This window comes from Ursus maritimus, unplaced genomic scaffold, assembly GCF_017311325.1.
Source record: "Ursus maritimus isolate PB19 unplaced genomic scaffold, ASM1731132v1 scaffold_1, whole genome shotgun sequence".
Classification (NCBI taxonomy): domain Eukaryota; kingdom Metazoa; phylum Chordata; class Mammalia; order Carnivora; family Ursidae; genus Ursus; species Ursus maritimus.
The window spans coordinates 60,956,306-60,969,851 of record NW_024423343.1 but is presented as its reverse complement, the minus strand read 5'-3'; the positions used below and the strand labels follow the sequence as shown (position 1 = coordinate 60,969,851).

The 13,546-nt window shown below is 37.3% G+C and overlaps 1 protein-coding gene across 1 annotated transcript in view; it reads right to left on the bottom strand.

Moving 5' to 3' along the window:
- Nucleotides 1-13,546, bottom strand: part of LRP2 (LDL receptor related protein 2) — a 180,244-nt gene that overhangs the window by 103,723 nt on the left and 62,975 nt on the right. The window contains exons 18-23 of the mRNA XM_040636652.1: nt 8,630-8,822; nt 6,572-6,697; nt 5,351-5,481; nt 2,665-2,802; nt 1,999-2,280; nt 529-768 (exon numbers count right to left, since the gene is read on the bottom strand). Coding sequence (XP_040492586.1) covers nt 529-768; nt 1,999-2,280; nt 2,665-2,802; nt 5,351-5,481; nt 6,572-6,697; nt 8,630-8,822 — 1,110 coding nt within the window. The remainder of the gene's footprint in view (nt 1-528; nt 769-1,998; nt 2,281-2,664; nt 2,803-5,350; nt 5,482-6,571; nt 6,698-8,629; nt 8,823-13,546) is intronic.

The following is a 13,546-nucleotide window of genomic DNA, read 5'->3' as shown; positions in this document are numbered from 1 at the left end:
ACCAAGACTAGACCTTAGTCCAGGGAGCTCCACCTTAAACCATTATTACAGACACAAAAACAAACAATAACCTAAAGGAAATCAGAACTAGCAAGATGAAAAGCAGGCAGACAGTAATAATGGAAATTTACATTTTCCGTGCCTCTGTATTTTATCCCCTTTTTACCTCTACGAAATGAAAAGAAAAACCAATAGCCAAATGTCTGTATCATTTACGTGATTTAGAAAAAAACAAATTTGCCTTAAATATACAAAAAGTCAGTCGAGAAATATTTTCCCAGTGTGTGTCTGGATGTTAGACATCAGGGACAGTCCTTGTTCTGCATCCATAGAATTCAGTGCTCAGCAGGAGGCTAAGATTCTCATGTCTTTGATCTTATAGCCTATTGATATGGGAATTGATGGAACAGACATGACTACGATACGATGAAAATCATGTGAGCCTTAGAGGAAAGTGTGCAAGGTCTACTAACTGCGCAAATCTATTCATTAGGCTGAGCAACCGAGAGAAATCCATTCCAAACTTACGGCAGTTCTTTTCATCAGATCCATCGGCACAATCATTATCTGTGTCGCAGAGCCAGCTCCTTGGGATACACATGTGATTATCACAGGTGAAGAAGGATGCAGGGCAGGAAGTGGGTGCTTGGGAGGGACAGTTCTGCTCATCACTGCCATCCACACAGTCATACTGCTTGTCACACTTCCAGTGTGCAGGGATGCACTCTCCGTGGCCACAGGTGAACGCTGACGGTGCACAGGTATTATCTACAAGGAAAACAAACCGGTCACGAAGACATTTGTTTTTACAGCCGGTTAAATGAGTTCTTACCTTGTAAAGGCCCAGTTCTTCTTTTTCAATGGAAGAAGAATATGTTGGCTAATTGAACTTAATTTTAAAAAAAGCAGCAACGGAAGAAATGTGCCAGTCATTCTCATCATCTTCCCCATCATCACTAGCGGACATTTCTTTAGCAATTACCGTATACCAGGCATTTTTCTAAGTGCTTCATGTATTTTTTCTCTCTTAATCCTCACAAGAATACTGTGAAGTATGTAGAATTATCTGCATTTTACAGATGAGGAAACGGAGGCTTTGAGAGATTTATGAATCTGCCCCACATTCAGTCTCTAGTTGGTGTGATCTGAAGCCCATCCCCGACTTGTAAGCTACTTCCTCTAATCACAATTTCACACTTAGTTGACAGAAACCTTGAAAATGTGTCATTTAAAAAAATGCACATTGATAAAATATTCAGGTAAAAAAAAGTGTACTTTTAGAAACAGGAAGATAATAGACAAAAGAGAAAACATTTTAGGAATTTCAGAAAAGGACAAGTGGGCACTTTTATTTTCAAATCTGACCCTCTTCTTTCTCTTCAAAAAGACAGGTTATTATTACTATTGATCTCACCTTGATAGAGATTTCTTAGATTTCAATTGTTCTTTATCTATTTTTTTTATTTTAATGGAATGCTTTTGTTTTCTGCAATAGAATTCATTAGGCTCCAGACTTTAAAGACTAGATTACCATTGAAAGAAAAATATAAATGTTAAGACCATCATTTCAACCCTATTTTACTCCAAAGTGGGGGAAAGGGAATATAACACATGGATTTTCAAAAAAAAATTATTCTAAGTACCTATTCTGAGATACTATTCTCTAGCTACTAAAGGTTATAACCTATTTATTATTTGACTTTTGAGGTGCTTGCCAAGATGTCATGATTGTATTGGTGATCCAAACAGCCAGTGTCAGGGAAAAAAAATTGTTAGTGAATATAGTCCAAATCAATGGTAGAAATAACTTGTAATATTATCTATTAATGATAAATATTATCTAGCTTCCTAAAACCTTGGGGTACATATTAAAAATCTGAATTCCTAAAAGATTTTTTCCCATAGAGATAACCCAACCTTAAAAAAAAAAAAAAAAAAAGGCAACCTCTCTCTGTTCTACTCATCGTAGAAAGTAACTCCTGTGTATAAGCTACTTACTGAATTTACCACATAGATGCTCATCACTGTTATCATGACAGTCATCTACTCCGTCACAATGGTAGTTACTGGGCACGCATCTGCCGTTGCTACAGGGAAAGGAAAAGGAGCCACACTGCTGCATGGGTGGTTCACGGGACGGGTCTTCCTGGCATGTCAAGTGATTAGAAGTCAAACTCATCCCATAGGGGCAACCACACACCCGCTGGAAATTCGGCACTGGGAAGCAGAAGTGGCTGCAGTCTCCATTCGGATGTGTGGGTCGATTACAGTAGTTAGAACCTGAAAAAGCAATACCCGGGGAGAGTGAGTTATGTCCACTTCCACTGGATTGATCATAGGTTGAGTTTGTGAAGGAAAACAAATGGAAAAAGAACAATGTTCAGACCCAACACTACAAAGTAGCTTCTTTCTGGAAGTCAACATGCCAAATATAATATTCAGTTTAAATATAGAGAAAGTCCTTAAAATGTGTTTTTCCCAACAATACTTTTAGGGTTAACAGAGTTGAACAGAGACTGTTCATAAGTCTTACATTATTTAACTATCTGGCGACAGAAATGTATAACAATCAGGAGCTATACTAAATCATAAGTACTAAAGAAAAAAGAAGGCACCATGTTAAATAAATACAAACATATGAAAGAACGTGGCAATCTCACTCACCAGTCTGAGTGTCGGCATCGTATGATTTCACATGCATTATATTAGTGATACCGCTTCGGATAACCCTCATGTCTCCACCATCCGTTTTCCTGACTCGAACGATAGCACCCAGTCTCCAGTCAGTAAAAAACACATGGTCTAAGAAGAAACACCAGTGATTAGTATTTTCATCACAGCTCACTTATAAATCACTCTGGAAGATGCAATAGGCTTGTAACACTTCTTGCAAATGTGAAAGGATTCTCCCATAAATATCTGTAATTTGTTTCTGTAATCATTTTCTGTGTCTTGTTACTCTCTAGGAATGACTCTTTACAAGGCGAAGGCGATAGATTTAATGATACCAGGATTCCAGTTCAGACAGGTGTGTATGGAGTATTGTGATGGCATTTAATAGCCACTGGGTTTAGACTTCCATAGATAAAAATAAAATTTTGGATTATTCAATAGAGCATTAGATGTGCCTCATATGACTGAGTTCTTATCCCAGCTAAAGCACTAAACTTCTGAGGGCTTACAGGTAAATACTTAACTGTGTGAGGGGGTTTTTTTGGTAAAATTAAGGAAATAGACTAAATCTCTAAGTTACCTTTCAGATCAACCATTCTGTATATCCCATGTCTTAACTGAGGACACTAATTTTTTTTTTACACTCAACTGTAATAGGAAGCTGTTGAGAAGGAAAAATACAGATCTAATGCAAAATGGAACTTTCACAGTAGCCCTAGCGATCAATAAAATTATCCACAGAAGTGCGCCTACCCCTACTGCCGTAGGTATATTCCATGAAGTTTAAAATAGTGAGAAAGAGGCATCATAAGATTCTAAACTTCAAAAATTTAGTCATGTTCACTCCATACTAGCTACCGAAGCAGGGAACTAAACATGCACATTTTTAATAGAATCAGTGGATTTTTCTCTTTAACTATACCTTAACTAAAATTCCCAACTAACAAAAAAAAAATGCCTAAAATGCCACAAATTTTATCATTAGACTAGTTTTCCTTATCTATGGCCTAATCAATGACTAATCAGTCACTGACTTACTAAATCTTATCTAGACTGAGTCTCACCACTCATGAAGGTATCTTACTATACTTAAATAGATAAGAAGTTCAATAAACCTTTCACTCCTCTGTGGTGCACAGAGAGTCAAGCAGATCTAGCCTTCATTGAAAACAATGATGATTTCTACGGTGTTGTGTAATTAAAGAATTTTCCATAAGAAATTCACAATGAGGGCAGTGTTGGGAGAAACATTATTATTATTATTACTATTATTATTTGGGGAATATTGTGTTGTTTTCAGAAGTATGCACTAAAATTTTTTTCATATTGATAAAACCAAAAAGTACTGACACTGCATTTTTATTCAATCCCAAAGCATTTCATCAAGAGCAGAGAAAATTTAACATTCTTATAACGCTCTGATGTAACAGCCAATGGCTGTCTGACATCATTAATGAAACGGGAGTGAATAAATGGGAAGGCATAAAGAGGAAGGGATGAGTATTTATAACTGACTCATCTCATCAAAAATCTCACTCTTTCAAGAGCATTTTTAAAATATTTTTAAATAGCATGCACTCCTCCACAGATAAACAGACAGCAGGATGGAACATGCAATATATTTACTAGCTATTCATTCCACACTATATGTGTGGGAGAAAGTCTTTGATTTACAGTCAGTGTCTAAGTCTTTTAAAGCACCTGGCTAATTATTCAGAGTAGGAAGTTTCAACCAGAGACAAAACTAGCATATGGGTAGGGCCTTTGGTGGATCACAAAATGGCATTTCTCTATCTGGACTAATTATGGTTTGTCAAACAAAACCAGGTAGATTTTAGTCTCTCCTCACCCTCTTGGCCTGGCACTTTTGTGCAATGCACAAGCTATACAATCATTCACAGAAACCTTATTTTCAAGACTAAACAAAACACCTGTTTCACAAGTGCCAAGCTACATTCTTTTTCCCTGCAACTCAACCCACAATACCACCCCTCCACTCAAGAGGGAAACTGATACATAGGTGTGATATCCCTGTGGCTGCAGTTCCCCAGAATTCCATGCCCCCAGCAATCTTTACTAGTAGCAGGAAATTATTGGAAAGGCTGATGAAAAAACAAGTACATCTTGCTATTTTTCATAAGCCATATTCTAACATTTCTATATAACAATGATATCAGTTATCCAATGTGTGTCTAAGAAGGTTCAGAGTCATTCAGTGACCATGTAGTTGATAAATATGTGTAGTAAGTTTTCCACAAGGATTCTGAGGACATTTTTACAGAAAACAACAAAACACTACAAGTCACCACAAACGCTCTTGCTGTTTTATTCTCGAAAATGATGAAAGCAGTAGTTCCCTATTTCTTTGTGGGATATTTATCAATAGAGTACTTGGGGAGTTAAATTTGATATGATACATGTAATCTACAAAATGCTATACTCTTAAGTTGTCAATTATTATCTAAAAGCGTCTAAAAGAAAAATTACACTCTGAAAGTGAAATGTTCAGTCAAAAAAACAAATGTTTTGTCTATACATAATAGTACCATTTTCATTTTTTGTATTCTAAAGTAACCAACTTTCCTGGAAGTGTGAGACTGTCAAACAAGGATGAGTCTACTGTTAACGATTTGCAGAGTATAAAAACAACACGCACTTTCATTGCTTCAAAGCATACCTTCAAAGACAGTAAGTCCAAATGGATGAGTCATCTGCTGTATATGGCCCAGGTTTCTTCTGTCTAAACCATCAAAGGTGCTGTGCTCAATTTTATCAAAAAAGGCATCTACCCAGTACAACCGTAAAGCACTAAAATGATAAAATACTTAGTTATCTGTTATCCAGAAACTAATAATGCACCCTTTACACTGAGGGCATTCATAAATGGTATGTTCAATTTAAAAACAAAGTTTTTAAAAATTATACTCATTAAAAATGTAATAGCTTTATGCCCCCCCCCCAAGATACAGTACTTTCATGAAGCGATTTTTAATTAACTATCTTAGAAAACTTAAAATGGGGGCGCCTGGGTGGCTCAGTTGGTTAAGTGTCTGCCTTCAGCTCAGGTCATGATCCCAGGGTCCTGGGATAGAGCCCCACATGGGGCTCCCTGCCCAGCGGGGAGTCTACTTCTCCCTCTCCCTCTCCCTCTGCCCCTCCCCCATGCTCATGCTCTTTCTCTAATAAATAAAAAAAAATCTTTAAAAAAAAAAAAAAGAAAGAAAACTTAAAATGTTGTTATCTCCAAGTTAGGTATTTTATTTTTCTCCTGGTTAAGTCCACAAGTTAAGAAATCCATGTTTAAAAGGCTAAATACATTTCTTTCCTTTGTCTCTCCTATAAACTACTTTGGCATTTCATGTACATAAGCTTTTTTATCCTGTTACCTTTTCCTATATTCCTAGATAGATTAATTTCCTGAGAATTCTTATACTTCAAAATTCTCCCAGAGTGTGTGTGTGTGTATATATATATATACACACACACATATGCACATATGCATTTGTTGATTAACTGACACCAAAGATTTCCCATCCTCAAGATGCTCTCTATGAAAATTACACATGACCTGAACTTCATCAAATCCCTATTCTACTTCCAATGGGATTTGGGTCTTGCCTCCTCTATACTGACTTTCCACAAGGTCCTATGATTCTGCCTCCTCTATCAATTTCCTCAGAATATTCATGAATGCACTAGTTTTCATCCCAGCAGAAGCTGGCCTACTGTGTTTGTGTTCTTTGTATCCTTGTATCATTCTATAGCCTTCTCCCAGCACTAATCAATGATGTAAAAATATCTGAGGGCAAGTAGTACCAGTTTCCTTACTCCATCATATTGCTTCATAATTGTTTCACAGTAAGTGGGAACTCAGTAATTTGGGATGATTCCTACTTACCCCCAATCAATGGCCAACCCATTGGGCCATCCAAGAGTAGTGTTTACTATCGGCAAAAGGTTAGATCCATCACTCCACGCTCTCATAATTTTAGCAGGACGGAACCAATCAGTGAAGAATATGTACCTAAAAAAAGAGGTAAGAAATCAAACATGTTAACACTGGAACAAACTACATGACTTGGAAAGATTTAGCACAAATTCAGATTTTCCAGAGACTTGCTACAATTAATTTCATTTTCTGTATATGCTATTGGGTTTATACAGAAAAAATAAAAATCTGCGTAATAAACAGACTGAGTATACAACTGATCTCTTTTTTTTTTAAATCTAACTCTTAATTAAAAGTTTAGTTATCAACTTACAACCAAAGGCACAAATACAAACGGCATTAAAATGGGCATCCAGAGGAGAGAACCACTGTGCCAGACCTAGGATCTAAAACTACTGTCACCAAGTAGATTCTTTAAAAAGACATAATTCAGGTTACATTTTATGATTCTATTTTTTTTGAGATCCTTACACCACTTTTTTTCCTAATAATATTTTTATTATATTATGTTATTCACCATACAGTACATCCCTGGTTTTTTATGTAAAGTTCAATGATTCATTAGTTGCGTATAACTATTTTTTAAGTAATCCCTATACCCAACATGGGGATCGAACCTACAACCCTGAGATTGAGTCACATGCTCCACCAACTGAGCCAGCCAGGCGCCGCTGGGTTACATTTTAAATACTCCAAAGTTGTTCAAATGAAATGATATACTATGGGCAAGAAAACAGATTTTAATCTCTTTCCTCTCCGGATTAAACATCTAGGACACACTTGATAGCTCTTTAGTCATCTTCCACAAGGAATTGATCAATTTGCAGGAAAGCATTTATCTCTGATGAAGAATGCACCCAAATCAACATAACTCATACAATCTCTACCCAAGGCATGTTTTTTTATTCTGAGGAGAGACCAAAAGAAAAATCTAGGGGGAAAAAAAAATTCTCTTTCATGTGAGCCTTAAAACTAAAATTAGTCTTTTCCAAAACATAACTTTCTGAAATGTGACTTCATATTTTTTTTAAATGAAGGAGTGAGTAGAAAGGAATTTAACAGCTTTTCAAAACCAAATGCCAAAGATTTAGTTTAAGATAAATTCATTAGAAAATCAACTCTCTACAGGGCAATAAAATTTCTTATTAATTGTATCACCAGTTTTTAAATGTGTCTTACATTATTTCACAGGGAGAAAATTTAAATACAAAATAAACATTCTAAAGGCAGCATACAGAGTTCTTAGATGCAAAGGCTTTGTAGTCAAGTGGGCCTGGAATTTGAATCCTAACTGTTGCCTAACAGGTATTCTATCTACCTGGCTCACAAACCAGCTTTTGAATTAGACAAGATTATGTAAAATGCTTACTATGTGCCCTGAATGAATCAGGCTTAAGTGAATTCCTACTCATTTTCTTTTTTTTTTAATTCCCCTCAAATACAACTACCCAATTCAGACTTGTTCCAAACAAACATATTAGCTATTAACCATATTTAAATTAGAAATGTAAGAACCTAAAAAAGAATAGCATAAACTGTTCTGTCTTTCTTGTCTGACACCACCAATCACAGAATGGTTAAACATGAAACTTAGTCTGTAGTCTGAAAGACTTCTTATTCTGAAAACTACTGAATGATTAAGCAAGTTTTGCTAAGCTTTATATCAATACATTAAAGCAGGGAAAGAATTTGAGCCTTTCCTGATAATTCCACTGCACATTCAATCCTTCTCTACCGAACCTGTTATCACATTGTTGGCCCTCTTCAGTTGTGAAAAAAACCCACACTTCAGTGAAGACTGGGAAAGCTGAAACTAAGGAGAAAGAGTTTTCAAGGAGATAAAGTGATTACTTAAGCTTATGCTAAAAGGATAAAATGTAAGGTGATTTCAATTTATATAGTTCAATCTTACATTTGCTGAACTTGCCAAATAACTGTGGCATCACTTTTCCATAACGTTAAAAGACATACAGTTTCAAGCTCTTCAGAAAACACGAACACACTTACCCAGCGATAGGATGAACTACGATTGATCGTGGGTTATTTAACTTCTGGATTATTGCACGTCTCGATTTATCAGCTAGCCTCATGACACTGACACTCCTGTAAGAAGCGTCTGTCCAATAGAGATTCTTTGAAATCCAGTCAAAAGTCAAACTTTCAACACTTTCCACCCTGTTGGCAGTGAGAATTTCTCTTCCTGTAAGTTGAAATATGGACAAGGTTTGAACTAAACATATTTTATGACATACACTTTCATACTACTGCATATTTAAATTGTGTCAGAGTTACAGCATATTTCAGTAACCCATATGGAATTCTTTAAAAAAAAAAAAAAAGACTAAACAGCTGAGGAACAACATGAGATAAACCTAGAATCTATCCATTCCCAAAAGTTTGGTTCTCAAAGAACAGATATGATTCTGATAAACAGAACCAGAAGTGGTATGCCCTACATTTACTCCCTTGTTCAACCTTGCAGGAAAAAAAAATTCTCATTGCAGAACATCTGAAGAGAACATACCTGAGTTCACATATTCACAACCACCACCCACAGACAGCTTTGATAAGCTGACACCACCAGGTACGACCGGCGGGGCTGAGGTGCGACGGCCCAACCCTCTCATCAACAGCCTTTCAAAAACCTCTAAGTTGCCACGTTTTGAGAAGACCAGTGAAGATGCCAAAAGAAAATCAGAATTAGGTATGGGAGAAAAAAGACGACTTTCCTCTTTGTGAAATTTTTATGTCTTTTCCTCTCTTTTTCCTATTTCGCTAAAGAAAATCTGAGTCACAGTAAAAGGTAACACTTTTTTTGAAGTAGGAAAACCAATCTTAGTGCTTTTTCCATTCATCTACTTAATGAATTATAAAAAGAAAGTCCTCTATGTGCCAGACATAATATTGCTAATAGTATTAATAATAATAGCTCATATTGAACACTAATTATGAGCCAGGAACTGATCCAACAATTTTACATGGATTCATCCACCCTTCAATCAAAGTATTATTAGTATCCCTATTTTGCAGATGAGGAAACTGAGTCCTAGAAAAGCGAAGCATCTTGAAAGAAGTCTAGACACTGCCTTCGAGGGATTTATAATGAAGTGGGAGAGTGAAGAGGCGGCAATTAGGCCAAGGGGCAAAAATCAAAGAGTAATGGGTGTTATGACAGAGGTATGCACAGAATGGTATGAAACACAGACTCCAAATGAAGCATATGGCAAGGTGGAGGTGAGGAAAAGTTTCCCAAAGGAAGGGGTGAATTGGGTGCTATAGAAAAGCAAAGGCTTGGAAGTGAGAGGGAGACGGACTGAGAATTCCACATTTCAGATGTTAATGAGTTAATGATAGAGGCTAAAAGAAAGGGAGAAATTTAGGTAACCAACAGATTCTGGGAGGAATGGGAGAATAAGAGGGGAAGGGAGAGTGGTCATGCTCTATGCTAAGGCAGGAGGTCTGTGAGAAACAGGGTACAGATGTCCCCTTAGACCTATTGGTTTTGAGGTGGTTGTAGGATATATGGTGAGATATCCAAAAGGCAGTTGGCATTACGGGTCTGAACCTTAGAGAGCTTGGAAGGAGATTTATGTCATCAACTGAAAGAGCCTTCCCTGATCTTTCCCTCATTCCCCAGGTTAGGAGGAAAATCATTCAGTAAGTCTCCCCACCCTGACCTATAAATCACTACATAGCAGTAGTCAAAGACATGGAAGGCGCAGTTATGCAGAACATGAAGAAGACAACCAATGTTAAACACTAGAGAACACAGTTGTTTAGGAAGCAGGCAAAGAAGGAAAGATCTGTAAAGAACACCAGAAAGAATGGCCAAGAAAGAGAAGGAAATGAGACTGGAGGTGACCAAGTGAGAAAGGTTTCAAGTGACATGGTTGGCAGATGGGGATGGAATGAGAAATAAGAAGTACACATGTGGAAGTGAGAACAGGAACATATAGTCCAACCATGAAATGAAAGAGAGAGAGCACTGTAATTAGAGAGACACATGGACTGGAAGGTGGGTTGAATTTTTAGGACGAGAGATCTGAGCATATCTGAGTTCCCTGAGAGCTTCATTCAGCTGATCTTGACTTTAATTTGATTTCTGACAACTCATTTTCTACACATTTACTCACCAACACTTATTTCTCTCCCTGGAAAACAGCAATGTGACACCTCCCTCATCAAAGCATATAAAGTTTAACCACTGACTATAGAATATTTTAAAAGGTAACTTGCTCAACATGTAGACTTAAAATTGACAAAAAGCTTGATGAGCATTCCAGTTTGACAAAGCAGAAGGGAGCTGACCTGTGAGACACTGGTAGGAGACTGAGCCTACATGGGGCTCAGAGACCCAAGACTGCCTTTTGGTGAGCACTAAGATTGACTGGAGTTCTCCAAGCTCAGCAGACCTAATTCTGGTCCCCAGAAAAGATGCATTCTGATTCAAAGTAGAAGACTGACCACACATGTTTTCTCCTCTTCCTTCCAAACTCTCAAAATGCCAGTACAGGGGCAGCAGATAAGAGATTTCCATGGTTTAGAAGATGAAGTGATTAGAGGGATAGTAACTCACTAAGTGGGGGAGAAAGCTGCAAACTCAGTGCCAGCAGAGGAAAGACCCCCCCCACACACACACACACATACACGAAGCCTCAGCATACTGGCTCTCAGAGGTACCGGGAGAAACGCAGGGGCGAGGACTAAGGGGCTTAGTTAAAAGTTGGTATCCAGGGCAATCAGACCACCAGGTCCCTCTCAGAGGCTAAGCATCTGTGCCACTCTCCTCCATCTACCTCCTCTAACAGATCAGAGATCTTCTCTGAAGGAACTGAGGCAGAGATGCCGTGGGCTCAAGGATACCACAGTGCACACGGGAATGCTGGGATGGAACAGAATTGAATATAGGGGGATTGTGTGACTCATGAACTGAAAGGTCCTCAGCCCCCTGTCCTCTGTACTTCTCCTAGAACATAGACAGCAAGCTACCCTCACCACCTCTTACTCCCCACACCAAGGAGAATGGAGACATCTACTAATAACAAAAGATTTACTAGTATCATTTACTAATACCAATGTTTGGGAGCTCCCGAACAGAAAAGCTGCCTCATCACCTCAAGTTCACCAGCTGATGAGGCTCATACTTACAGACAGACCTTCTGGTAGCTTTTATAGCCTTGCCCTTAATATTAAACAAGAATCACAGAAATTTGAAGAAAGCGTCCATCATGGGAAAAAAAGGTTGAAATAAAAAAAGAAAAAGGAAAGCAAAGAAAAAGGAAAGAGAGGCAGATGAATTTTTTTATTTTAACTCCAGTATACTTAATATACACTATTACATTTGTTTCACACGTACAATATAGAGATTTAACAATTTTGTATATTACTCAGTGCTCATCTAGTAAGTGTACTCTTAATCCCCTTCACTTATTTCATGCATCCCTCCACCCATCTCCCCTTTGGTAATCATCAATTTTTTCTCTACAGTTCAGAGTCTATTTTTTACTTCGTCTCTTTTTTTCCTCTGTTCATCTGTTTCTTAAATTCCACATATGAGTGAATCACATAGTATTTGTCTCTCTGACCCTCTTATTTCATCTAACAGTATATTCTCCAGCTCTATCCATGTTGTTGCAAATCCCACAATGTCATTCTTTTTTAGGGCTGAGTATTATTCCATCGTGTATATATACAACATCTTCTCTATCCATTCATTTATTGATGGCCACAAGCCATTTCCGTAATTTGGCTACTGTAAATAAGGCTGCAACAAAATAGATGTGCATGTATCTTTTCAAATCAGTGTTTTCATTTTCTTTGGGCAAATACCAGTCGTGGAATTACTGGATGATATGGTATTTCTATTTTTTATTTTTTGAGGAAACTTCATACTATTTTCCACAGTGACTGCACCAATTTACATTCCTACCAATAGTGCCTCAGAGTTCCCCTTTCTCTACATCTTCACCAACACTTGTTATTTCTTTTCTTTCTGATATGAGCCATTCTGACTGATATCAGGGGATAGCTCATTGTAGTTCTGATTTGCATTTCCCCAATGATTATTGATGTTGAGCATCTTCTCATGTGTCTATAGGTCATTTTGATGTCCCATTTGAGAAAATGTCTACTTGGTTCTTCTGTCCACTTTTTAATTAGATTTTTGTTGTTGCTGTTGTTGTTATTGCTTTTGTTTTTATTGAGCTAGACTGAGTTCTTTATGTATTTTGGATACTGACCCCCTTATCTAATATGTAGTTTGCAAATATCTTCTTCCATTCTGTAGGTTGTCTTTTCATTTTATTGTTTTTTTTTGCTGTGCAAAAGTTTCTGAGGTTGATGTAGTCCCATTTGTTGTTGTTGTTTATGCTTGACATCATGTGCAAAAAATTACTGCCAACACCAGTATTGATGAACTTCTTCCCTACATTTTCTTCTGGAAGTTTTATGGTATCAGGTATCAGTTTTTTAAGTCTTTGATCTATTTTGGTTAATTTTTTTTGTGACTTACGTGAAATAAGGGTTCAATTTCATTGTATTACATGTGTTTCTCCAGTTTTCCCAGCACCATTTGTTGAAGTGACTATCCCTTTCCCATCGGTTATTCTTGAATCTCCTCTCAAATATGAGTTGACTATATATGCTGGGGTCTACTTCTGGACTATTTTGTCCCACTGTTCCATGATATGTCTATTTTTGTTCCACATCATACTGTTTTTATTACTATGGCTTTGTCGTATAGTTTGAAATCTGGAAGTGTGATACCTCCCACCTTGTTCTGCTTCCTCAAGATCAGTTTGGCTATTCAGGGTCTTTTGTAGTTCCACACAAATTTTAGCATTGTTTCTTCTATTTCCATGAGGAATGCCTTTGGTAATTTGATGGGGATCGCACTGAATCTGTAGATGACTTTGGGTAGTATGA